This window comes from Ranitomeya imitator, chromosome 5, assembly GCF_032444005.1.
Source record: "Ranitomeya imitator isolate aRanImi1 chromosome 5, aRanImi1.pri, whole genome shotgun sequence".
Classification (NCBI taxonomy): Eukaryota; Metazoa; Chordata; class Amphibia; order Anura; family Dendrobatidae; genus Ranitomeya; species Ranitomeya imitator.
In genome coordinates this window covers 330,948,761-330,973,320 of record NC_091286.1, presented here as the reverse complement: position 1 = coordinate 330,973,320, position 24,560 = coordinate 330,948,761, and the positions used below count along the sequence as shown (strand labels likewise).

General features: G+C 42.6%; 1 protein-coding gene across 2 annotated transcripts in view; it reads right to left on the bottom strand.

Annotated features, from left to right (window-relative positions):
- Nucleotides 1-3,788: 3,788 nt before the first annotated feature.
- The window catches only part of BACH2 (BTB domain and CNC homolog 2), a 433,614-nt gene continuing 412,842 nt past the window's right edge, over nucleotides 3,789-24,560 (bottom strand). For both annotated transcript variants that reach the window (XM_069726358.1, XM_069726357.1), the window contains 2 exons: nucleotides 10,067-10,273; nucleotides 3,789-5,049 (listed from right to left, as the gene is read on the bottom strand). In XM_069726358.1, the coding sequence (XP_069582459.1) occupies nucleotides 4,573-5,049; nucleotides 10,067-10,273 (684 nt within the window). In that variant the 3' untranslated portion in view covers nucleotides 3,789-4,572. The remainder of the gene's footprint in view (nucleotides 5,050-10,066; nucleotides 10,274-24,560) is intronic.

Genomic DNA, 24,560 nt, shown 5'->3' with positions numbered 1-24,560 from the left:
AATCTTATGTGATGTTTGCATGGAAAAGTGAAAGAAGACATGAGCTTCTAACAAAAATAAAATAGCTTTTTAGAAAAAAAAATCGTATATAAAAATGAAAATTGTGAAATGATTGTTCCGAGATACCAATTTAAAAACGAAAATTGTACAATCAGAAATGTACTGTTTATCAAATAAAAGGTAATTTGACAGGTCCCTTTTATGTTCCATTACATTGTATATGATGATTACTGGTCTCTAGTAAGTTCTTATATGTTTGACACAAGGGTAGAGATCATTTAAAAATGAACTAGTAGTATTAGTCCAGCTGGTCATAGTTTCAACAATTAGTCCTAAGATCCTCTATTCAAGCCTTCCTTTAAGTGACTGACATCCTCCATACATATCCTCATCATGGTAGGACTGCTAGAAATCTTGCTCATGTGCCGACCTCTGGGGATTGTATGGAGGATGTCAATCATGTCCAGGGAGGATCCATGGCAGATCTAGTCTGGGGGAAGTGACACACTACCGGACTACTCCTACCTCATTTGCATGTAGTGAGCAGCAGAATAAAAGTTAATTTTTTAAAGATAGCAATGCTTGTGTGAAACATGAAAGACCTTAGTAGAAGTCTATGAGTTTGGTATAGTTAGACAAGTTCTTTTTAAGATAACTACTTGCAATCAAATACAGAGTAGAGAGAAGTCACTGCAGGAAATATGGCAAAGTAAATGAGAACAAGTGCCTGCAGTATCCAGGGTAGGATAGATTAGGATCATGTAGAACAATAATACATGGCCTAAAAATGTTAGCAACAGAGAATGTGAACCTAATGAAGTGAACACAAAGAATGACAAGTTTCATATTAATAAATATAAAAGAACATAAAGTAAAAACACTGCTAAGCTTAATGTAGTATGCAGGCATTTGCTCTTTAGCCACACCACTTAATCTTCAGTCAAGTGTTAGTTACGGTGCAGAAAATCGCATAACCGTTGTACAAGTACAATATATAAACATTATGTGTACTAAAACCCCAATAAATTATATACAAAAATAAATAAAAAAAATTACCTATAACAGGATTCAATCTGTTGCCAGAGTCAGATATTGGCACCACCGCAATAAATTGTTAGGGTATCTTAACAGGCATAACATTTCCATTTTTGTAGCCTCTTGATACTTGTCAATATTTTAGAAAGTAGATCATATAAATGAACTTTCAGGGGTAAATTAAAATACTGGTATACTAATACACATATACACAATTCCAAAGGCAAGATAGTGTACACCACAAATACTACACAATGAGTGAGGATTACACATCGTAATCTAGAATACATAAAAAAACACTTTTTTTATTTGTTTTTACTATATCACATGTGGGATTTTCCATGTGTTGTCCTATTTCTGTAAAGTAAACTTGCTTTGCTTGCCCTAAAATTTACTTTTTTTTGTTAATTAAAGAAAACTACAAATTTAGAGATTTAGTATCCACCAGGTCTCCAGCACAAGTATTGGAAACTTGTGATGTAATACAAAAAATTAAATTTTAAGAAATATTTTCGCTTGTTAACTTTTTATCATTTAATTGACACAAGCTATAGAATTTCTACCACTATCAGTGAAGAGTCATAAGTTAGAAATTATAACATGATGACCCAACCAGAGAAACAGAAGTTTTCTCTATTACCTTTTCTTGGATTGTGTTAAGTTATACAATTCAATAAGGCTGAATAGTAAATATATACTAATTAATTATCGTTCTGCTTTCTGTTGTACCTAAGCTAGAGTCTGAAAAGGATTATATTACAACATTACAATAATTACCATGTTCAACTGCCCAAACCCATTCAGGAAAGGAAGAGCTCCCAACAAAAAGCACAAATAAAACTTTAAATAGTTCCTTAAAGGGAATCTGATAGCAGGTTTTGCTATGCAATCTGAAGATAGCAGGAGATAGGGGCTGAAACAAAAAAGTTCAGTGATATGTCATTTACTAAACTGTGTGCTATTGTTTACTTTCACTGAGGGTTTTATCACTAGGAGATTATGATTGCCAGGTCTGATATGCACCTGACTCCTAGTCTGACTCCACCCTCTCCTGTGATAAACAGTTCACTTGTCAATAGACAATGTACACAGAGAGCCTGGTGTGGGCGGGGTTAGCTTTCTCAGCTCTGCTTCATGTTTCATCTATGAACTCTGATAGTTTACTGGGGGCAGCAGTTGTTAAACTAAGTGATACATCATTGGAATCAGAATCCCTTTTCCTACATCAGGCTGCTCTCAGGTGACGTACCAAAAACCTGCTGACAGATTCCCTTTAACTACAGAAAGATGTTTTGGCCAGTATCTGGAACATTACTATTTTTGATGTATAATGGCTGATGGCAATACACATTTAAATGACAAGGCATGGCTGCATAATGAATGTTCACTTTTTAACTATGTTATCTAGAAATGAAAATACTACAACATTAGATTTTGGGTTTAGAAAGTCCATCAGTCCTCACATAGTTGGAATAGGCTATGGGGAAAATGCATGTTATATATGTGGTATGCTTCAATGTGGAGCACAGCTGAAATCATGCATTGGATTAATACGACATGCTCCCTCTAAACTTACTTTGGTATTATAATTACAGAACTCAATGCCATCAATACGTCAATGAACAGTGTAAAGGGATGTACAAGAGGGGACAACACGCTAACCTACGCATCGGTTTCTTCATAGTCTTTCTTCAGCATAGAAAAGTGAGACTTTACTTGTATGGCTTTAGGCCATCTGATAATACTTCATGGTTTGTGCTAAATATAACACTATCAGATAACTGTGGAAGAAATATTTGGAGAAGTAGTTATAATTCTCATTAATGCAGAGATTTCCAAATATAAGTATGTTAAATATTAATATTAATACAGTATAATCTACAGATAAACATTATTTCATTAACCATTACCCCAATCATTCTCATGTGGTGGAAGCAATTCTGACCGTCTCGATACTTAACATTCTAGAATGGGGCACAGATGGCTGGATAAAAGGCGTTCTTTGACACCTGACAGTATTTGGGGAGAATCTGGAGAACAAAGTCACTACTTATTCAAGCAAAAAACCGCAACTGTGTATTTCGATATACTCAATAGCAATTTCGTTGTCATTTTATGTTACAGGCAAAGCAGGGAAATGAGACAATACACGTTGCCAAGCTTAAAAAACTGACAGACTGCTGCAGCACGTATGTGCATTACATGGTCAATATTTCAATATACATCTGAGCTGCTTTGCGTCACATTTGCATAGCAACAAGTCAAACAAACAGTTAATTCCGCCGTTTTTATGTTTTCGATATCTAAATACCAGCAACAGAGCAAATCCTCATGAGATCCAACATAGGAGTTGTTTGTGGCCGTGTCATTAAGGAAAACACCCAGGGAAACCAGGATCAGATTCTGTCTAAAAACAGAATATAAAACTAATTTTGAAAAAAAAAGTAAGATGTGTTAAAAAAACATGTTCTAGAATTCCTGCATTTGTTAATATGAGGTATGTGATTTTCATTGGTTTGATGGACTGCAAACGCCCTTCAGCATTCTTACTTTTTCATATATTTAACCTACAGAAATCCAGAGATGGCATCAAATCCAAGTTGATTCTTCAGAACAGTTTTAAAGTACCCGGGCCTAGGGAAAATTTGAATAGAAATTTTACACTATATGGAAAATGCAATATTTGGCAAGAAAATGTTCCTAAAATCCTAATATCCTGAGTATTTTCTTTCTTTTTTTTTGTTTTCTTTGTTATACAAACAATGCATATGTAGTCATGTTAAATTTACACACAACAGCAAAACTCAGTGCATGTGGCAAGGAGAAACTCAGTAAGAAAAAAATCGTACAAAAGTACGGCTTGATTGAAATGGAGACTGGCGCCGTGTTGCGCTAAAAGCTCATGTGTAATAATAATAATAATAACAAAAATTCCAATACAGCGGTTTATAAATAATTAAAAACTAAATGATAGTGTCAGACTGAAAAATAAAATATAAGAAGCAGTCTGTGACATCAATGACACAAAAAGGAATGTAGGATATTGTATGAACAGAAATGAAGAGTTGACTTCCAGTTTTAGGTTGTGGACATCGAGGGATGCGTGGACTTTTTGCATATGGACATAGAACTTATATACAGTTCACCTATAAAATCTTGATTAGCGGTCTTTAATGAAAACAAATGAACATTCTGAAGAAATTCCTGAGATAGGTTTTGTGACTGAGTCACTGAGAATATAAGCTGCTGTCGGGTCTTCATGAGTATTAAATCCATCCCTGTTAAGATCTGAAATTAGAATACATTAACAAATATTATAGAACACAAGGAGGACAGTGCAGCCACTGTCTTGTCCCTTGCCTGAGCAAGGTATAGCACCATCGTGAAAGGATCTCCAACTTTCAGAGAGGAGGAAAATACTTATAAAACAGTATTGCTGCTAAGACTGCTGTAGTGTGCACCAATAATGTTTTCTGGAGGCAGTGGCAGCCAAAGGCTGACGGGCGACTTCTGGTTGACCATATGGTTGTAACATCACTAGGAGAAATCTTTCCTTGGTTGTTCATCCGTTGTACATTTCTCGGTCATCTCCTGACAGAAGTCTACTGTCACTGTTTGGCTGTTCTGTTCCAAACACGTCTCCCTCTCTGAGTAAGTACCAAGCTCAGATCCCTCCACACTTCTTGCTATACAATTCTCTGGTATACTGTTAGAAACTGAGTGGCCTCCAAGCTGTACTTGACCTTGCTCATTGCAGCACTGCATGTTTTCTCCAACGTCCTGGGACGTGATAAGTTTTTGCTCTATTCTTGCTGGTAAAGGGTTGAATGCAGCAGCTGTGGGTAGATCCATAGGCCTCAAAACAGGGCAGTACCTGTGTAGAGCTTGGATCTGCTCTGGACTCTGAATATCTCTACATACTTCTTGGGATAGGCAAGAGAAGTTGTCTAGTAGCTCTCCCATGCAGGCCTTTAGCTGGTTCCTTTCAGTTAACAGCTTTTCTTTTTCACATACCTAATGGAAAAAAGAAAGTTAATTTATTGCAAAGCTTTGTCTTAACCCAACTTTAGGCTAAATTTACACATCTTTTTGTTACTACCCGAGAGAAACAAACCCATCATCCTTATTGCGTCAGCTTTTTTCTCATACCTTTTTTTTCACTGAAGTAAGTAGACTGACCTTTTTATTTATTGACTCTTAGCAAAGTACCAGTTAAAACAGGATGAAACTCAGTTGGAACTATGAAGCTGCAAAGCATTAGTTTCACTGATGTCTCACATATCCCCATAGACTTTAATGGCTGTATCTGATCCACAAAATGGATGAGAATAGGACATGCTCAGAGTCTGATGACCGCATACATTGACCAATTGTTAAAACTGACTTATATGATACTCTATGAGTCAGTGCAATGTACGTGAAAACACAGCACTAGAACGTGTCATGTGGATGTATGACTGTAGCCTGAGATTTCAACGTATAATATTTTAAGCCACGCATAAATCAATATACATAGTATATTTGATACATTTTCTATAAATCTTGGTCTTGAAAATATTCTCCTTTCTTTAGACACTGAAAACCAATCATAAGATTTTCATTTTCTAACAATTCAATTAAAGTTCCATCAAGTTCCATGTTCTTATATAGTAACAGTTCACTGTCCATAAAGGTGTTTGAGCTGTGACTGCAGCTCAGTTATAAATAAATGAATGGGACTAAACAGAAGTCTTGCCATCAGGGGTGTAAAGATCGGGGTCTCAGAGGTTACAGGTGAGGGGCCTGCTGTACCCAGTGCAAACTTCAACTGGATGTGTGTCCTCGGGTCCATGCGTTGTAATACACACTGCTGGCCAATGAAAGGCCAGCAGATGACGTTGGCATGTACATGAATGAGCGTGCATAGGAGTGACATCAAGCACTCCCATCACTTGCATGCTGAAGTCATGTGCTGGCTTCAGAAGTGAACACTGTGCTGCGGAGGAGTGGCGGGTGGTGAGAACAATTTTCATGCATTAAAAAACAGCGGTAGAACGGGGGACGTATACCAGGATGGGACGAGATCTGAATCTGAGCATGCGCCGCCCCCAGCGGACATTTTCCCGGAGGCCACCGCATCGCAGGAATGTGGCACAAAGAGGAGCAGCCGCCGCCGCTCCCCACCACAGAGACCCCACGCTGCAGCTACAATGAGGTAATGGGGGATACTCCACTCACACTTTCCTGTGAGACACCCCCTCTTCATGATCGGGACCACTCCCCCCCACCCACCATATACACATTGGTGTCTGCACCCGGCGTACAAGACGACACCCGGCGTATAAGACGACCCCTGACTTTTAAGAAGATTTTCAGGGGTTAAAAAGTCTTATACGCCGGAAAATACGGTAACTTATTAACTCTTAATTGGGAGGAATACATAGAAAACTACAATTCTGTCACTTTTCTGGATTTTAAAATTTATGCTATTTGCAGTGCTGTACAAATAAAGTGTTAAACTTATTCTGTGCGTGAGTAAGAACAACAGCTTAATTTATGTTTCACAATTTTCCGTTAGTTGAGCTTATTCTTTGCATGACAAGCTGCAGTTTTCACTGGTACCATTAAGTGGTATATGCAGCTTTTTGATCACTTTTTATTACACTTTTAATTGAGGCAAAATCAACCAAAAAAGTTTAATTCTGAATTTATTTTTTAAATTGACATGTTATCTTTATTGATTGGGTGTTGTGAATTCCGCTCTTGGGCTCCCTCCGGTGGTTGTAAGTGGCACTTTTGTGAGTTCTGCTCTTGGGCTCCCTCTGGTGGTTTCTAGTGGTATGGCTGCTCCTTGGAGTTAGCTGTCTTCAGCTGCCTCCACTTATCTTCTCTTCTGCTCGGCTATTTAGGTCTGGCTCTGTCTTCTGCCAGTGCCACTTGTAAATGGTTTCTGGTTGGATTCACATCTCTTTGGAGTTCCCTGTGACCAGTTCAGCTAAGCTAAGTTTTTGCTTGCTCTTTTCTGTCCATAGATTGTGGACTTATCCATTCTGTGCTTTCTATGTTTGTCCAGCTTATCAGTGTGAATTTATTCTGTCTTGCTGGAAGCTCTGGGAGGCAGATTTGCCCTCCACACCTTTAGTCAGGTATGGAGTTTTTTTTGTGTAAACTCTGCGTGGATTTTTGTAGTGTTTTATACTGACCGCACAGTATTCCATCCTGTCCTATCTATTTAGCTAGACTGGCCTCCTGTGCTCATCCTGGTTTCATTCTGTGTATGTCTTTTCCCTCTCCACTCACAGTCATTATTTGTGGGGGCTAATCTATCCTTTGAGGATTTTCTCTGAGGCAAGATAGTTTTCCTGCTTCTTTCTTTAGGGGTAGTTAGCTCTTAGGCTGTGACGAGATGCCTAGGGAGAGTTAGGAGCATTCCACGGCTACTTCTAGTGTTGTGTTGAGCTTAGGGACTGCGGTCAGTACAGTTACCACGTCCTTCAGAGCTCGTTCCATGTTGCTCCTAGACCACCGTATCATAACAGTGGGTTGATATGCTTATGACTCACCAAAAATTTATAAAAAGGTTTCTATGTTTTGCTACTATTACAACAAAATGACTTTTTAAACAGAATAACTTTTTTGTTCACCATATTCTAAAACTCATAACTTTTTTCATTTTTCTATAGATGATGTTGTGTGAGGATTTGTTTTTTGTGTGATAAACTGTACTTTTTGCTGTTACTATTTTTCGAATTATATAACTTTATGATCACTATTTCTTTCAATTTTTTGGTAGAAGGCCTGGAAAAAAAATCTGAAATAGCTTTTTAATTTTTTAGATCTCATCATGAAGTATAATTTAAATGTAACTTTATTACATTATTGTTTTTAATTTTTTACTACTTTTCCTGGGTTTAGATACATACTGCTGGATCATACTTGTAAGGCGGGGTCACACTTGCGAGTGCAATGCGAGAAACTCGCACGAGTCTCTCGCATGAATATCTGGCACTGCCTCCAGCACTCGTGACCGAAGTGTGCGGCTGCATGTATTTCTATGCAGCTGAATTCTCCATTCCCGAGAGCCGGCGACAATGCCGGGTATTGATGCGAGAGACTCGTGTGAGTTTCTTGCACTGCACTCCCAAGTCTGACCCTGGCCTTATAGTGCATCTACTTGGGTTTTTTCAATTCCTTCTTAGAATGGGAATTTCTTACTATGTTTAACCCCTTCCTGTCCTCGAACGTACTATACGGTGAGCCCGCATCAAAGCCGGGACATGTCAGCAGCTGCTTTGTACAGCTGACATGGGCCGCAATAGCGGCGGGTGGAATCGCGATCCTTCCGCCGCTATTAACTAGTTAAATGCCACTGTCAAACTCTGACAGCGGCACTTAACTAGCGCTTCAGGCCATCGGGCATCGCTGACCCCAGTCATGTGATTAGGGGTCAGCGATGTGTCGGCATGACAACTAGAGGTCTACTGAAGACCTCTATGGTTGTTGATGCCGGATAGCTGTGAGAGCCACCCTGTGGTTGGCGCTCATAGCAATGCAGCAATTCTGCTACAGAGCAGCGATCTGAGCATCGCTCCTATGTAGCAGAGCCGATCAGGCTATGCCAGCTTCTAGCCTCCCATGGAGGCTATTGAAGCATGGCAAAAGTAAAAAAAAATGTTTTAAAAAACACCTCACCTCATTCAAAATAAAACAATAAAAAAAAAATCAAATATACACATATTTGGTATCACCGCATTCAGAATTGCCCGATCCGATCTATCAATAAAAAAGGATTAACTTGATCGCTAAACTGCGTAGCGAGAAAAAAATTCAAAACGCCAGAATTATGTTTTTTTGGTCGTCGCGACATTGCATTAAAATTCAATAACGAGCGATCAAAAGAACGCATCTGCACAAAATGGTATTATTAAAAACATCAGCTCGGTAAGCAAAAAATAAGCCCTCACCTAACCCCAGATCATGAAAAATGGAGACGCTATGGGTATCGGAAAATTGCACAATTCCTTTTTTTTTTTTAGCAAAGATTGGAATTTTTTTTACCACTTAGATAAAAAAGAACCTAGACATGTTTGGTGTCTATGAACTCGTAATGACCTGGATAATGGCAGGTCAGTTTTAGCATTTAGTGAACCTAGCAAAAAAGCCAAACAAAAAACAAGTGTGGAATTGCACTTTTTTTTGCAATTTCACCGCACGTGGAAATTTTTTCCCGTTTTCTAGTACACGACATGCTAAAACCAATGTTGTCGCTCAAAAGTACAACTCGTCCCGCAAAAAATAAGCCCTCACATGGCGATATTGACGGAAAAATAAAAAAGTTACGGCTCTGGAAAGAAGGGGAGCGAAAAACGAAAATGCAAAAATGAAAAAATCTGAGGTCATTAAGGGGTTAATGCTATCTGCTTTTTTGGCAATAAATATAGTGCTTAGTTATGAGTGAACTGTGCTCGGATAAGGTCTTATCCGAGCATGCTCAGGTGCTAACCGAGTGTTTTTGGAGTGCTTGAAACGTATGTTCGAGACCCTGCTCCCGCAGGTCTTGCGGCTGTTAGACATCCACGATACATGCATGGATTGCTTGTTTGTTAGGCAATCTCTGCATGTGTTGAGGATGTCGAACAGTCGTGAGACATGCAGCAGCGGGTACTTGAACATATTTTTTGAACACGCTGAAGACACTCGGTTAGCACCTGAGCATGTTCGGATAACACCTTAACCGAGCATATTCACTCATCACTAGTGCCGATAAGTCTATTTTATCCAGCAAAGTGCACCCGATCAATAAATCACACTAAATTATTAACTTGTCACAAAATCAGTAAACAGAAAAAAAGTCTGAAACAGTAATTCTGCCCAAATGTGTCCAGATCCATTCCTGCTATTGTGCTTGACTAGCCCCCCCAAAAAATCAGGGTGCTGGAAGTGTTACAGCCTATATCTTAAAAATAATATGCAGTTCACTATACGTGTATTCATATCAATATGTAAATTCATGGTCCGATCTTATTTTACAAGAATGGTATGGAGTGCTCACCAGCTTATGTATTTCACATTCTAAATTCTGTATACAGTCGAGTTTCCTCTTGCGACAGCGCTGTGCAGCTATTCTGTTCTTGCTTCGCCGCCGAACGTCATGAATGAATTCCAACTGTTCTGAGGTCAGCTTGTGCATTTTTATCATCATCTGGAAATCATTGCGTGGAAGATCTGTGATTTGATCAATTGGAAATGGCAGCTTAACCTAAAATACAGAAAAAGAAGAGTGACTAGGAAACTTCTAGAACAAAATAACTTGGATTTCACACTTCACTTACCGTAAACATTTAGTTGTGTTTTTCAAAGCAAGCTAAGAAGGTACATAGACTAGATGAGGTTATAATACCCAATCTAACTATAACATAGATCTACAGAAAAAAAAATTCACTTACAACAACTCATTTGGATAAGTCTTAGGGAAGTACACAGAAATCCTAGGCTAGGCATGAACCTTAAGTAATGTAGAACTTTTCTATTAAAGTCTATAGTTATTATGCAACATATCCTTATACATAGTTTCCATTCACTCTGCAGTCAAAGTTAAATGGTAAAACATTGGCTGTCTGTAGCTACTAGCAAGATAAGTTTAAAGGGACTCTGTCACCTGAATTTGGAGGGAACAATTTTCAGCCATAGAGGCGGGGTTTTCTGGTGTTTGATTCACCCTTTCCTTACCCGCTGGCTGCATGCTGGCCGCAATATTGGATTGAAGTTCATTCTCTGTCCTCCGTAGTACATGCCTGCACAAGGCAATCTTGCCTATGTAGATATACAACCAATACTGAACTCAAAGAAAGGTGTACAAATCTGTTTGCACTGAGCTCATGCCAGCATCTGTAATGACCACCAACCCCCACAGCAAATGTGCTGTCTGAACCAATGAAAAGTATGTAAGAGTATAGAAAGAGAAGCAACACTTTCCTGAAGACTTTATAGTTATGATATGTGTTATATTGCTGAATTTTCCATTTGTTACTATGTGATGCAATTACCGATTTCAATATGTGATTAATGCCCCTCTATGCACTTGTGTAGGGAAAGAGAAAGTACCAGTGTAGATGCAGCATGAGTTAAGCCAGCCCTACAGTGGGGAGGAGTTTTGGGGAGTAGGAAGACAGCTACTTCCTGGTTAGAGTGAATCACTAGTTAGTAGTGAAGGGAAGACGATAGAACTGGCTGCACACTGTGTGTGAGTGCAAGGAAGAGATTTTCTGAGGTATGAAGCACTAACTGTACGAGATAAAATGGCAGGCTGGATATTAATATGGTCAGAACATCATGGATCCTGGGAAGTGGAACAGAGAAGGAAGTCGAGCTCAGCTGCAGTGCGTATGGCCAGGAGCCCAAAGAGGTATACCTCTGGGTAACCCTGAGACAGTACAGGCGAAATTGGGCTAAGGAAGAAATGTGTAGGCCGGACCTGAGTCTTTGTAAAGAAATATTGGACTTGACAGGCCTGGCTTTGGGTAGCGCATGGAAGTGGTCAGTGACGGGCAGAGAGAAAGAATGGAGTAATCAAGTCAATCATGCTGTGTTGCTGAGGTGGTATTTATAATGATGTGCTGTCACATTAAAACAATATGTTTTGAACCTTTGTGTAAAACAGAAGATGTGAACCACAAGCTTTGTTCCTGCCACCTACTGTATATACGTTACACCGGTTCAAACAGTAAAGTTCACTTTATTCTTAGAAAATGGCCTAAATCCTTCCCTACTTGGCCTAAATCCTTCCCTATTAATGCATTAAATCTGGGGTTCATGTGTCTTTTGAGGGTATGTGGCCTGAGTGGGAAACATCAGCTGCAAATTACATCACACACACCCCGAGGAACCCAGAACCAATGTCACTGCTGCCAAGGGTGGTAACAGAACATCCCCACCTGTGCAACCCTTACAAGTACACCAGTGGCCTTCACAGATATTATGTCAAATTATAGCGGCCATTAGTGGATCGTGTCACTGAAAATAGCTACACTGTGCAGTTTCACTGACTGCAGCAATGTTTTTATTGATACCATTTTAGGGAAAATACAATGTTTTGATCACTCCTTATTGTATTTTTTTCTGCTGTTGCAGAAAGCTGCAATTCTGGCATCTTGATTGTTTTTCTTGTTCCACCATTTACCTATTGCATTAATTAATTTGATATTTTGATAGATCAGACTTTTACAAATGTAGAGATATTGCATATGCGTTTTTCTATTTATTAATTGTTAATTGGAGAAAAGGTGGTGATTCAATCTTTTATAATTTTTTTCAGATATTTTTAAATATTTTTTAAAATCTTATTGCATTAGATCACGGAAACCTATTGAATTGTGGGTGTGCTGATGGGCAGTTAGTACAGCACGTACTTCTATCTGTGCTGTTTGTATACATATGAGCGTATTATGCGTTCTGTGTATAGGTACTGTATATGCTCTGTGTATAGTACATACAGTGGGGAAAATTAATATTTGATACACTGCCTGTTTTGCTAGCGAGAGACCGAATCAAATAAAAAATCCAGAAAATCAGATTGTATAATTGTTACATAACTAATTGCAATTTATTGCATTAAATAAGTGTTTGATAAAAACAGAACTTAATATTTGGTACAGAAACCTTTGTTTGCAATTACAATTGTCAGACAGTTCCTGTAGTTTTTGACCAAGGTTGCACACACAGCAGTAGGGATTTTGGCCCACTCTTCGGCCGGCTTCATATTCGCGTTTCCCTGATCTGTGGCGGGCTGCGGACTTCCTCCGTGAAGCCCCACCCTTGGCCGCACCTCCGCCGCTAGCTCTGCCTACTTCTGGATGCGGCCCGCATGCGGCCTGCGTACCTATATTTAACATTAGGTACGCAGGTCGTGCGGCTGTATGCGGATGGTGCCGCATGCGTCGTTTTGACGATGCGGCGACCAGCGTAGACGCAGCCTGTAGCATTTTTTTTTCTGCATCGTCAAAACGACGCATGCAGCTAGTGTGAAACTAGCCTTCCATACAGATCTTCTCCAGATCTTTCAGGTTTCGAGGCCGTCACTGAGCAACATTGAGTTTCAGCTCCCTCTAAAGATTTTCTATTGGGTTTAGGTTTGGAGAATGGCTAGGCCACTCAAGGACCTTGAAATGCTTCTTAAGGAACCACTCTTTGGTTGCCCTGGTAGTGTGTTTTGGGTCATTGTCATGCTGGAAGACTCAGCCAAGACCCATTTTCAATGCTCTTACAGAGGGAAAGAGGTGGTTGGCCAAAATCTTGTGATACATGACTCCATCCATCCTCCCTTCAATACGGTGCAGTCATCCTGTCCCCTTTGCAGAAAAGCACCCCCAAAGTATGATGCTTCCCCCACCGTGCTTCATGGTTGGGACGGTGTTCTTGGGGTTGCACTCATCCCTCTTCCTACAAACTCGGCGAGTGGAGTTGATACTAAAAAAATCCTATTTTGGTCTCATCTGACCACATGACCTCCTCCTATGTCTTCCCTGGATTATCCAGATGGTGATTGGCAAATGTCAAATGGCCCTGGACATGTTCTAGGATCAGCAGGGGGACCTTGTGTGTCCTGCAGGATTTTAATCCATGGCAGAATCGTGTGTTACTAATGGTAATGTTTGAAACTGTGGTCCCAGATCTCTTAACCCCTTAACCCCCAAGGGTGGTTTGCATGTTAATAACCGGGCCAATTTTTACAATTCTGATCACTGTCACTTTATGAGATTATATCTCTGGAACTCTTCAACGGATCCCGGTGATTCTGACACGGTTTTCTCATGACATATTGTACTTAATGTTAGTGGTAAAATTTCCTCGACATTACTTGCATTTATTTGTGAAAAAAATGGAAATTTGGAGAAAATTTTGAAAATTTTGCAATTTTCCAACTTTGAATTTTCATGTCCTTAAATCACAGAGATATGTCACATAAAATACTTAATAACTAACATTTCCCACATGTCTATTTTACATCAGCACAATTTTGGAACCAAATTTTTTTTTGGTTAGGGAGTTATAAGGGTTAAAAGTTGACCAGCAATTTCTCATTTTTACAACACTTTTTTTAGGGACCACATCACATTTGAAGTCAATTTGAGGGGTCTATATGATAGAAAATGCCCAAGTGTGACACCATTCTAAAAACTGCACCCCTCAAGGTGCTTAACCCTTGTCAGGCTGCATAATTTTACAACCTTAACAGGCTGCATAGGTACAATTGTACCTTCACATATACCTCCACTGTGGGAAGACTTTACTTGGTTTCAGAAACTAAAGTTCATTCAGCTACAAATGTTATGCTGATATCTATTGTTCAGTGTTGTTACTGGTCACTTATGTTGCTGTCAATTAAGTTAATTCAAACTGGGAGTGGCTTCTACTTGTCTTCCTGCCTCCCTCCTCTCATTAGCCATTTTGCTGTTCATCTCATTGCTGTGAGCACACATTTCTAGGCTTGTGAAGTCTTCAATTTCTTGGAAACGAAGGTAGGAAAGTCTCACAGCATCTAACAGCCAGTTATACCTTTATTCTCATTATGTGGGGACAGAACAGTCAAATTGTCTTTCAGCCTGGACTTGGCTTACATATATTTTGTATGAAACTTATCACTATAGGTATAATTTTTATACGAAAAATGGATAATAATTAGTATCTACATATTGTTTTACGATGTTTTATTTATATTCAGCACAAAATACGAAGCCAAAATTCATCTAGCAAGTCATCATGAGTGATAGTAATGCTGGATCTAGTTTCCGCCATAATCCAAGAAAACGTGTTTGCAGGTTAGTATAATTTTGTGAAAAGCTAATAATGTAGTATTTCGGAAAATTATTTATTTTACATTTTTTCATATTTACAGATTTACGTCTGACGAAATAATGCGAATGCTAGAAGAATCTGATTCTGAGCATGAGGATGAACCATATGTTCCATCTGATGATGAAAACTATGTACCACAAGTGGATGTTACTGAAGAAGATTCAGACATTGAACAAGAAATGGTCATAGAGCATGAAAATGAATACGAATCAGACGAAAGTGTTGAGGATGATTCTGTGCCTCAAAGTGCAGGCGACATTTGGACTGCTAAGGATGAAACTCAATGGTGCAGTAATCCACTGCCAAATGCACAAACAAAATCTCGTAATGTCCTACGACAAAGAGGTGGCCCTGCAGCAATCAGCAACCTATATACAGCAAAAGAGCTATTCAAGTCCATCATGACTCCCGAGATGTGTGACATCATATTACGGGAAACGAATCGAAAGGCCAAGAGAGTTTGTGATGCTTACAACAACGAACTGGTACAACGTTTTCCTGATTCTTCCAAACGGCCACCACAAAAAACATTCAAGCAATTTACTGAAACTGAACTTCATGCATTTTTGGGCATACTGATTGCTGCTGGTGTGCACAGAGCCAACAAAGAGAATCTGGAGGAAATGTGGAATGTTGCTGCTCTGCCTCTTATACGTGCAGCCATGTCTCGTGACCGCTTCAAGATGATACTCAGATTTATCAGGTTTGACAACGAAAATACACGTGCAGAACGTGTGCAAACAGATAAAGCTGCACCAATACGGGACATCTGGACAATGCTGAACAGTAATCTGGAGAGAGCCTACAAGCCATATCATTGTATCACCGTCGACGAGCAATTATTTCCATTTAGAGGTCATACTAAATTTACCCAGTATATACCTTCAAAACCAGCTAAATATGGCATAAAGATTTTCTGGGCTTGTGACTCATCAAATGCCTACCCTTTACAAGGTCAGCTCTACACTGGGAAACCAACTGATGGTCCTCGACAAGTAAACATTGGAGAACGAACAGTATTGGACCTAGTGAGCTCGTATAAAGGCTCTGGAAGAAATGTCACCACCGATAACTTCTTTACAACCATGGAACTAGCTAAGGTATTGAACTCCTGGAACATGACACTAGTTGGTACAGTGAGAAAAAACAAAAGGTTCCTACCTAACAACATGCAGCCTGCCAAAGAAAGGCCTGTATACTCGACAAATTTTGCCTACAATCATGATGCAACAGTCTGTTCATATGTACCAAAGAAGAACAAATCAGTCGTGCTTCTATCATCTATGCACATGACGGGAGAAGTTGAAGAGACACTAGCAGCCAAGCCAGAGATAATAAAATACTACAACATAACAAAAGGTGGCGTTGATGTTATGGATAAAATGTTGGGAGAGTACACTGTGAAACGACGAACATCACGTTGGACTTTGGCATTTTTCTACAATATGATTGATGTCAGTGGGTTAGCATCCTACATCATCTACAGAGAACACAATCCAAGCTTCAGGGCAAAGGATCAACGAAGAAAGTTCCTGAAAGATCTCGCAAATCAGCTGTGTATGATTGCAATTGAAGATCGTAGTACAAACAAAATGATAATGAGAAACCATTTTCTTCGAGGTGCAGTAGAAATGGTGCTTGGACGATGCATTGTGGTAGCATCGCAGCCAGCAGCTGGCCCCAAAATACCTCATGGTAGTCGTGGACCCTCCCCTGTTGTTGGTAGTTGCTATGTCTGCAGAGACCTGAGGCGAAAACAACGCAAGACTAGAAAGTCTTGTGTGGTTTGTGTGAAACCCATTTGCGATGAACACTCTGTAGCAAAGCCAACATGCATTACTTGCAAAGAAAATCAATAAAAAAAAGTTTCTTACATTTTCTTTTATAATGTAAATGAACAGGTTTTTACTTGTTTATAATAGTTAAATAGCATTATCATTAAAAAAAAATTTATGCTTTTTCCCTTGCATTATCTTCATTCAAAATATATGAGGTACATTTGTACCTATGCAGCTTGTTATGGATGCAAAAAGATCTCGACCCCTTATCTCGGAAGCGGGTGGAGATATTTTATTGAAATTTGGCCAATATATTCTGGACCAAAAATGTAGAGATGTCACGAAATTTCAGCCCTCTACGTCTTTTCAAAAAAAAGTTATTGCAATTTTAAAACGGAATAGTTACAATTGTACCTATTCAGCCGGATAAGGGTTAATACCACATTCAAGAAGTTTATTAACCCTTCAGGTGTTTCACAGGAATTTTTGGAATGTTTAAAAAAAAAAAAAAATGAACGGACGCAAACGCCAGTGTGAAACCGGCCTTAGACATCCTTCTGTACCTATCATTGTTGGTCAGCATGTGTGAAGAGACCAATATACAAACACTGAACGACTGCAATATCATCGAGCTCGCATTTAACCGCCTAAAATCAGCTAGTGAAAATGTAACCTAGATATTTCTGTGTGATGGTGGTAGCATTTGGGGACTTTTAACTTTTTTCCAAGGGCCCCACTTTGTTTAAAACAAGCCTTTGTGCTGGATTAGGATTGTATGCATTTACAGATCTAGCAGCATAGGTCTGGTTCTTCCATATAGACAGTAAAGGCATTTCAGACTGCTGTAAAGTGGTTGGTCAAGAAATTGTGACCACCTGTCAGTTATATAAAATACATAAGCCATACCGTGTAACACATAACAGAACATTATATGCATGCCTGTGTTTCTGTCTTGCTGTGCAGGAGTTAAAAACAGGTAAAAATCGAAGTGAATTGCGGGGGAAGAGACTGACACCTGTCAAAGACGACTAATTACATTGTAATGTTAAAAGAAAAGTTCTGTCTCAAGAATAAAGTTGGGCAGAATACATTACATTCAAATTAATACATGTTTAGAAATTCTTCTATTTTCCAAGTTCTGACCATGGTAATCATCTTAAGGGCTCACACAAGCGTATACCACAGCGGAGTGTCATGTGATAAAACATTGCATAGCACTCGGACCAGTGTTATTCTATGGGGCAGCTCAAATCTGCAATTACTTCTCCAGTCAATTTGGCATACGAGAACAAAGGCAGCATGCACACTCATTCTCACAAGTCTATGGGTGCGTGTGAAATAATAGACTGCACTCGAATGTCATCCGAGTGCAGGACGATTACTACAGACGTTGGCAATGGAGGGAATGTAGATATTACTTTCTCCGTTTCCTCCACATCTGTGCTGCCATTCTCTCATGGGAGAGTATCTGAGCACAGAGTACTGGCACTCAGATCAATCGCTGGCAGAGTAACTCTTCCTAATTATCAGTTTTGTAATATCCTTCTACTACCTTCCCTGCCCCTGTAAGTTCATCTCTGTGTGGTTCACATAGTCCTCTGTGTGATGCAGCATTCACTACTTCTGATCTGAGGACCGGAATCAGACGAACTGAGTAGCGCACATCATTGATGGGGAGGGGCTACGCCTCAGTGAGTGACAGAAGTCTCAGCAGGCATGCTCAGATCAGCCTTCACTCTCGTCTGCCTGGATCCTGCAGATGCTTTGGACTGCTGTCCCTTCAAAGCATCAGCTAAGTCAGTCCGCACTACACATGACCGAGGTCAGATCAGCCTTCACTCTCCTCTGCCTGGATCCTGCAGATGCTTTGGACTGCTGTCCCTTCAGAGCATCAGCTAAGTCAGTCCGCACTACACATGACCGAGCTCAGATCAGCCTTCACTCTCCTCTGCCTGGATCCTGCAGATGCTTTGGACTGCTGTCCCTTCAAAGCATCAGCTAAGTCAGTCCGCACTACACATGACCGAGCTCAGATCAGCCTTCACTCTCCTCTGCCTGGATCCTGCAGATGCTTTGGAGTGCTGTCCCTTCAAAGCATCAGCTAAGTCAGTCCGCACTACACATGACCGAGCTCAGATCAGCCTTCACTCTCCTCTGCCTGGATCCTGCAGATGCTTTGGACTGCTGTCCCTTCAAAGCATCAGCTAAGTCAGTCCGCACTACACATGACCGAGCTCAGATCAGCCTTCACTCTCCTCTGCCTGGATCCTGCAGATGCTCTGGGACTGCTGTCCCTTCAAAGCATCAGCTAAGTCAGTCCGCACTACACATGACCGAGCTCAGATCAGCCTTCACTCTCCTCTGCCTGGATCCTGCAGATGCTTTGGACTGCTGTCCCTTCAAAGCATCAGCTAAGTCAGTCCGCACTACACATGACCGAGCTCAGATCAGCCTTCACTCTCCTCTGCCTGGATCCTGCAGATGCTTTGGAATGCTGTCCCTTCAAAGCATCAGCTAAGTCAGTCCGCACTACACATGACCGAGCTCAGATCAACCTTCACTCTCCTCTGCCTGGATCCTGCAGATGCTTTGGAGTGCTGTCCCTTCAAAGCATCAGCTAAGTCAGTCCGCACTACACGTGACCGAGCTCAGATCAGCCTTCACTCTCCTCTGCCTGGATCCTGCAGATGCTTTGGACTGCTGCCCCTTCAAAGCATCAGCTAAGTCAGTCCGCACTACACATGACCGAGCTCAGATCAGCCTTCACTCTCCTCTGCCTGGATCCTGCAGATGCTTTGGAGTGCTGTCCCTTCAAAGCATCAGCTAAGTCAGTCCGCACTACACATGACCGAGCTCAGATCAGCCTTCACTCTCCTCTGCCTGGATCCTGCAGATGCTTTGGAGTGCTGTCCCTTCAGAGCATCAGCTAAGTCAGTCCGCACTACACATGACCGAGCTCAGATCAGCCTTCACTCTCGTCTGCCTGGATCCTGCAGATGCTTTGGACTGCTGTCCCTTCAAAGCATCAGCTAAGTCAGTCCGCACTACACATGACCGAGCTCAGATCAGCCTTCACTCTCGTCTGCCTGGATCCTGCAGATGCTTTGGACTGCTGTCCCTTCAGAGCATCAGCTAAGTCAGTCCGCACTACACATGACCGAGCTCAGATCAGCCTTCACTCTCGTCTGCCTGGATCCTGCAGATGCTTTGGACTGCTGTCCCTTCAAAGCATCAGCTAAGTCAGTCCGCACTACACATGACCGAGCTCAGATCAGCCTTCACTCTCCTCTGCCTGGATCCTGCAGATGCTTTGGACTGCTGTCCCTTCAGAGCATCAGCTAAGTCAGTCCGCACTACACATGACCGAGCTCAGATCAGCCTTCACTCTCCTCTGCCTGGATTCTGCAGATGCTTTGGACTGCTGTCCCTTCAAAGCATCAGCTAAGTCAGTCCGCACTACACATGACCGAGCTCAGATCAGCCTTCACTCTCGTCTGCCTGGATCCTGCAGATGCTTTGGAATGCTGTCCCTTCAAAGCATCAGCTAAGTCAGTCCGCACTACACATGACCGAGCTCAGATCAGCCTTCACTCTCCTCGGCCTGGATCCTGCAGATGCTTTGGAGTGCTGTCCCTTCAAAGCATCAGCTAAGTCAGTCCGCACTACACATGACCGAGCTCAGATCAGCCTTCACTCTCCTCTGCCTGGATCCTGCAGATGCTTTGGAATGCTGTCCCTTCAAAGCATCAGCTAAGTCAGTCCGCACTACATATGACCGAGCTCAGATCAGCCTTCACTCTCCTCTGCCTGGATCCTGCAGATGCTTTGGAGTGCTGTCCCTTCAAAGCATCAGCTAAGTCAGTCCGCACTACACATGACCGAGCTCAGATCAGCCTTCACTCTCGTCTGCCTGGATCCTGCAGATGCTTTGGACTGCTGTCCCTTCAAAGCATCAGCTAAGTCAGTCCGCACTACACATGACCGAGCTCAGATCAGCCTTCACTCTCCTCTGCCTGGATCCTGCAGATGCTCTGGGACTGCTGTCCCTTCAAAGCATCAGCTAAGTCAGTCCGCACTACACATGACCGAGCTCAGATCAGCCTTCACTCTCCTCGGCCTGGATCCTGCAGATGCTTTGGAGTGCTGTCCCTTCAAAGCATCAGCTAAGTCAGTCCGCACTACACATGACCGAGCTCAGATCAGCCTTCACTCTCCTCTGCCTGGATCCTGCAGATGCTTTGGAGTGCTGTCCCTTCAAAGCATCAGCTAAGTCAGTCCGCACTACACATGACCGAGCTCAGATCAGCCTTCACTCTCCTCTGCCTGGATCCTGCAGATGCTCTGGGACTGCTGTCTCTTCAAAGCATCAGCTAAGTCAGTCCGCACTACACATGACCGAGCTCAGATCAGCCTTCACTCTCCTCTGCCTGGATCCTGCAGATGCTTTGGAGTGCTGTCCCTTCAGAGCATCAGCTAAGTCAGTCCGCACTACACATGACCGAGCTCAGATCAGCCTTCACTCTCCTCTGCCTGGATCCTGCAGATGCTTTGGAATGCTGTCCCTTCAAAGCATCAGCTAAGTCAGTCCGCACTACATATGACCGAGCTCAGATCAGCCTTCACTCTCCTCTGCCTGGATCCTGCAGATGCTTTGGAGTGCTGTCCCTTCAAAGCATCAGCTAAGTCAGTCCGCACTACACATGACCGAGCTCAGATCAGCCTTCACTCTCGTCTGCCTGGATCCTGCAGATGCTTTGGACTGCTGTCCCTTCAAAGCATCAGCTAAGTCAGTCCGCACTACACATGACCGAGCTCAGATCAGCCTTCACTCTCCTCTGCCTGGATCCTGCAGATGCTCTGGGACTGCTGTCCCTTCAAAGCATCAGCTAAGTCAGTCCGCACTACACATGACCGAGCTCAGATCAGCCTTCACTCTCGTCTGCCTGGATCCTGCAGATGCTTTGGACTGCTGTCCCTTCAAAGCATCAGCTAAGTCAGTCCGCACTACACATGACCGAGCTCAGATCAGCCTTCACTCTCCTCTGCCTGGATCCTGCAGATGCTTTGGAATGCTGTCCCTTCAGAGCATCAGCTAAGTCAGTCTGCACTACACATGACCGAGCTCAGATCAGCCTTCACTCTCCTCTGCCTGGATCCTGCAGATGCTTTGGACTGCTGTCCCTTCAAAGCATCAGCTAAGTCAGTCCGCACTACACATGACCGAGCTCAGATCAGCCTTCACTCTCCTCTGCCTGGATCCTGCAGATGCTTTGGACTGCTGTCCCTTCAGAGCATCAGCTAAGTCAGTCTGCACTACACATGACCGAGCTCAGATCAGCCTTCACTCTCCTCTGCCTGGATTCTGCAGATGCTTTGGACTGCTGTCCCTTCAAAGCATCAGCTAAGTCAGTCCGCACTACACATGACCGAGCTCAGATCAGCCTTCACTCTCCTCTGCCTGGATCCTGCAGATGCTTTGGAATGCTGTCCCTTCAAAGCATCAGCTAAGTCAGTCCGCACTACACATGACCGAGCTCAGATCAGCCTTCACTCTCCTCTGCCTGGATCCTGCAGATGCTTTGGAATGCTGTCCCTTCAAAGCATCAGCTAAGTCAGTCCGCACTACACATGACCGAGCTCAGATCAGCCTTCACTCTCCTCTGCCTGGATCCTGCAGATGCTCTGGGACTGCTGTCCCTTCAAAGCATCAGCTAAGTCAGTCCGCACTACACATGACCGAGCTCAGATCAGCCTTCACTCTCCTCTGCCTGGATCCTGCAGATGCTTTGGAGTGCTGTCCCTTCAGAGCATCAGCTAAGTCAGTCCGCACTACACATGACCGAGCTCAGATCAGCCTTCACTCTCCTCTGCCTGGATCCTGCAGATGCTTTGGAATGCTGTCCCTTCAAAGCATCAGCTAAGTCAGTCCGCACTACACATGACCGAGCTCAGATCAGCCTTCACTCTCCTCTGCCTGGATCCTGCAGATGCTTTGGAGTGCTGTCCCTTCAAAGCATCTGCTAAGTCAGTCCGCACTACACATGACCGAGCTCAGATCAGCCTTCACTCTCGTCTGCCTGGATCCTGAAGATGCTTTGGAGTGCTGTCCCTTCAAAGCATCTGCTAAGTCAGTCCGCACTACACATGACCGAGCTCAGATCAGCCTTCACTCTCCTCTGCCTGGATCCTGCAGATGCTTTGGAGTGCTGTCCCTTCAAAGCATCAGCTAAGTCAGTCCGCACTACACATGACCGAGCTCAGATCAGCCTTCACTCTCCTCTGCCTGGATCCTGCAGATGCTTTGGAATGCTGTCCCTTCAAAGCATCAGCTAAGTCAGTCCGCACTACACATGACCGAGCTCAGATCAGCCTTCACTCTCCTCTGCCTGGATCCTGCAGATGCTTTGGACTGCTGTCCCTTCAAAGCATCAGCTAAGTCAGTCCGCACTACACATGACCGAGCTCAGATCAGCCTTCACTCTCGTCTGCCTGGATCCTGAAGATGCTTTGGAGTGCTGTCCCTTCAAAGCATCTGCTAAGTCAGTCCGCACTACACATGACCGAGCTCAGATCAGCCTTCACTCTCCTCTGCCTGGATCCTGAAGATGCTTTGGAATGCTGTCCCTTCAAAGCATCTGCTTTATAAATGTAGATGTAGCTTGGGGATGCATTCGTGCAGGGGTGCATTCGTGCACTGTTATTCGTGTATTTTTTATTCAAAGTACTTTTTTTTCTAAGTACTCGGCAGTTATAACATGGCAGTTAGACAGGGCAGGAGACAGGTAAGAAAAACTAAATCTAATCCATATTCACTTGAAACAGCACAAATACTCACCATATTTATTTGTATAATCTATATTCTGGCTGCTGCATTCACTCACATTCACCGCCCTTGCATTAACTCTCTACACTCCATCCATATCGGCCCCTCTGTCCTTGCCTCTCCTATGTATAGCACTCATGCTCTATTCACATTGCTTAACAGCACAGATCCATTCAGTCCCAACATCCAACACAAGAGACGCTCTCACAAATCACTTAACCATCTGCTCACTCTTTCGATCCTCCTTCTCCTAGTCGCTGGAGACATATCTCCAAACCCCGGCCCCCCATGTTATAGCCAGTCAAACCTCCCAATTGCTACACCCAGAAACCCCTCTAACCTTATTAATATTCCCTGCATGCCTGCTGTCTCTTTCAATTGTGCCCTTTGGAATTCTCGCTCTGTGTGTAATAAACTCTCCTTCATTCATGACTTCTTCCTTTCTAATTCTCTTAATCTCCTGGCTCTTACTGAAACCTGGATCCAGCAGTCAGACACCACCGCTGCTGCTGCTCTTTCATATGGTGGACTACACTTTTCTCATACCCCAAGATCAGACAACAGAGCAGGTGGAGGCGTTGGTCTGCTCCTTTCACCCAAATGTACTTTCCAAGTTATCCCCCAAGTACCCTCACTTGTCTTCCCTTCCTTTGAGGTCCATGTGGTCAGACTCTACGTCCCCTTCTCCATGCGAGTGGCGGTGGTGTATCGTCCTCCCGGCCCCTCTCATCAGTTCCTGGATCACTTTGCCACCTGGCTTCCACACTTTCTCTCCTGTGACACCCCCACCCTTATCATGGGTGATTTCAACATCCCCATTGCCTCTCCCCTCTCCCCATCTGCTTCTCACCTTTTATCTCTATCCTCCTCTTTTGGCCTCTCGCAGCATACTAACTCTCCAACACATGAAGATGGAAACTCCCTTGACTTGGTCTTCTCCCGCCTTTGCTCAGTGGATGACTTCACAAACTCCCCTCTCCCGCTCTCTGACCACAACCTTCTTTCATTCTCTATCAAGAACTGCCATCCCGCTCAGGTCACCCCCACTTTCCACACCTATAGAAACATACAGGCCATTAACACCCAGAGAC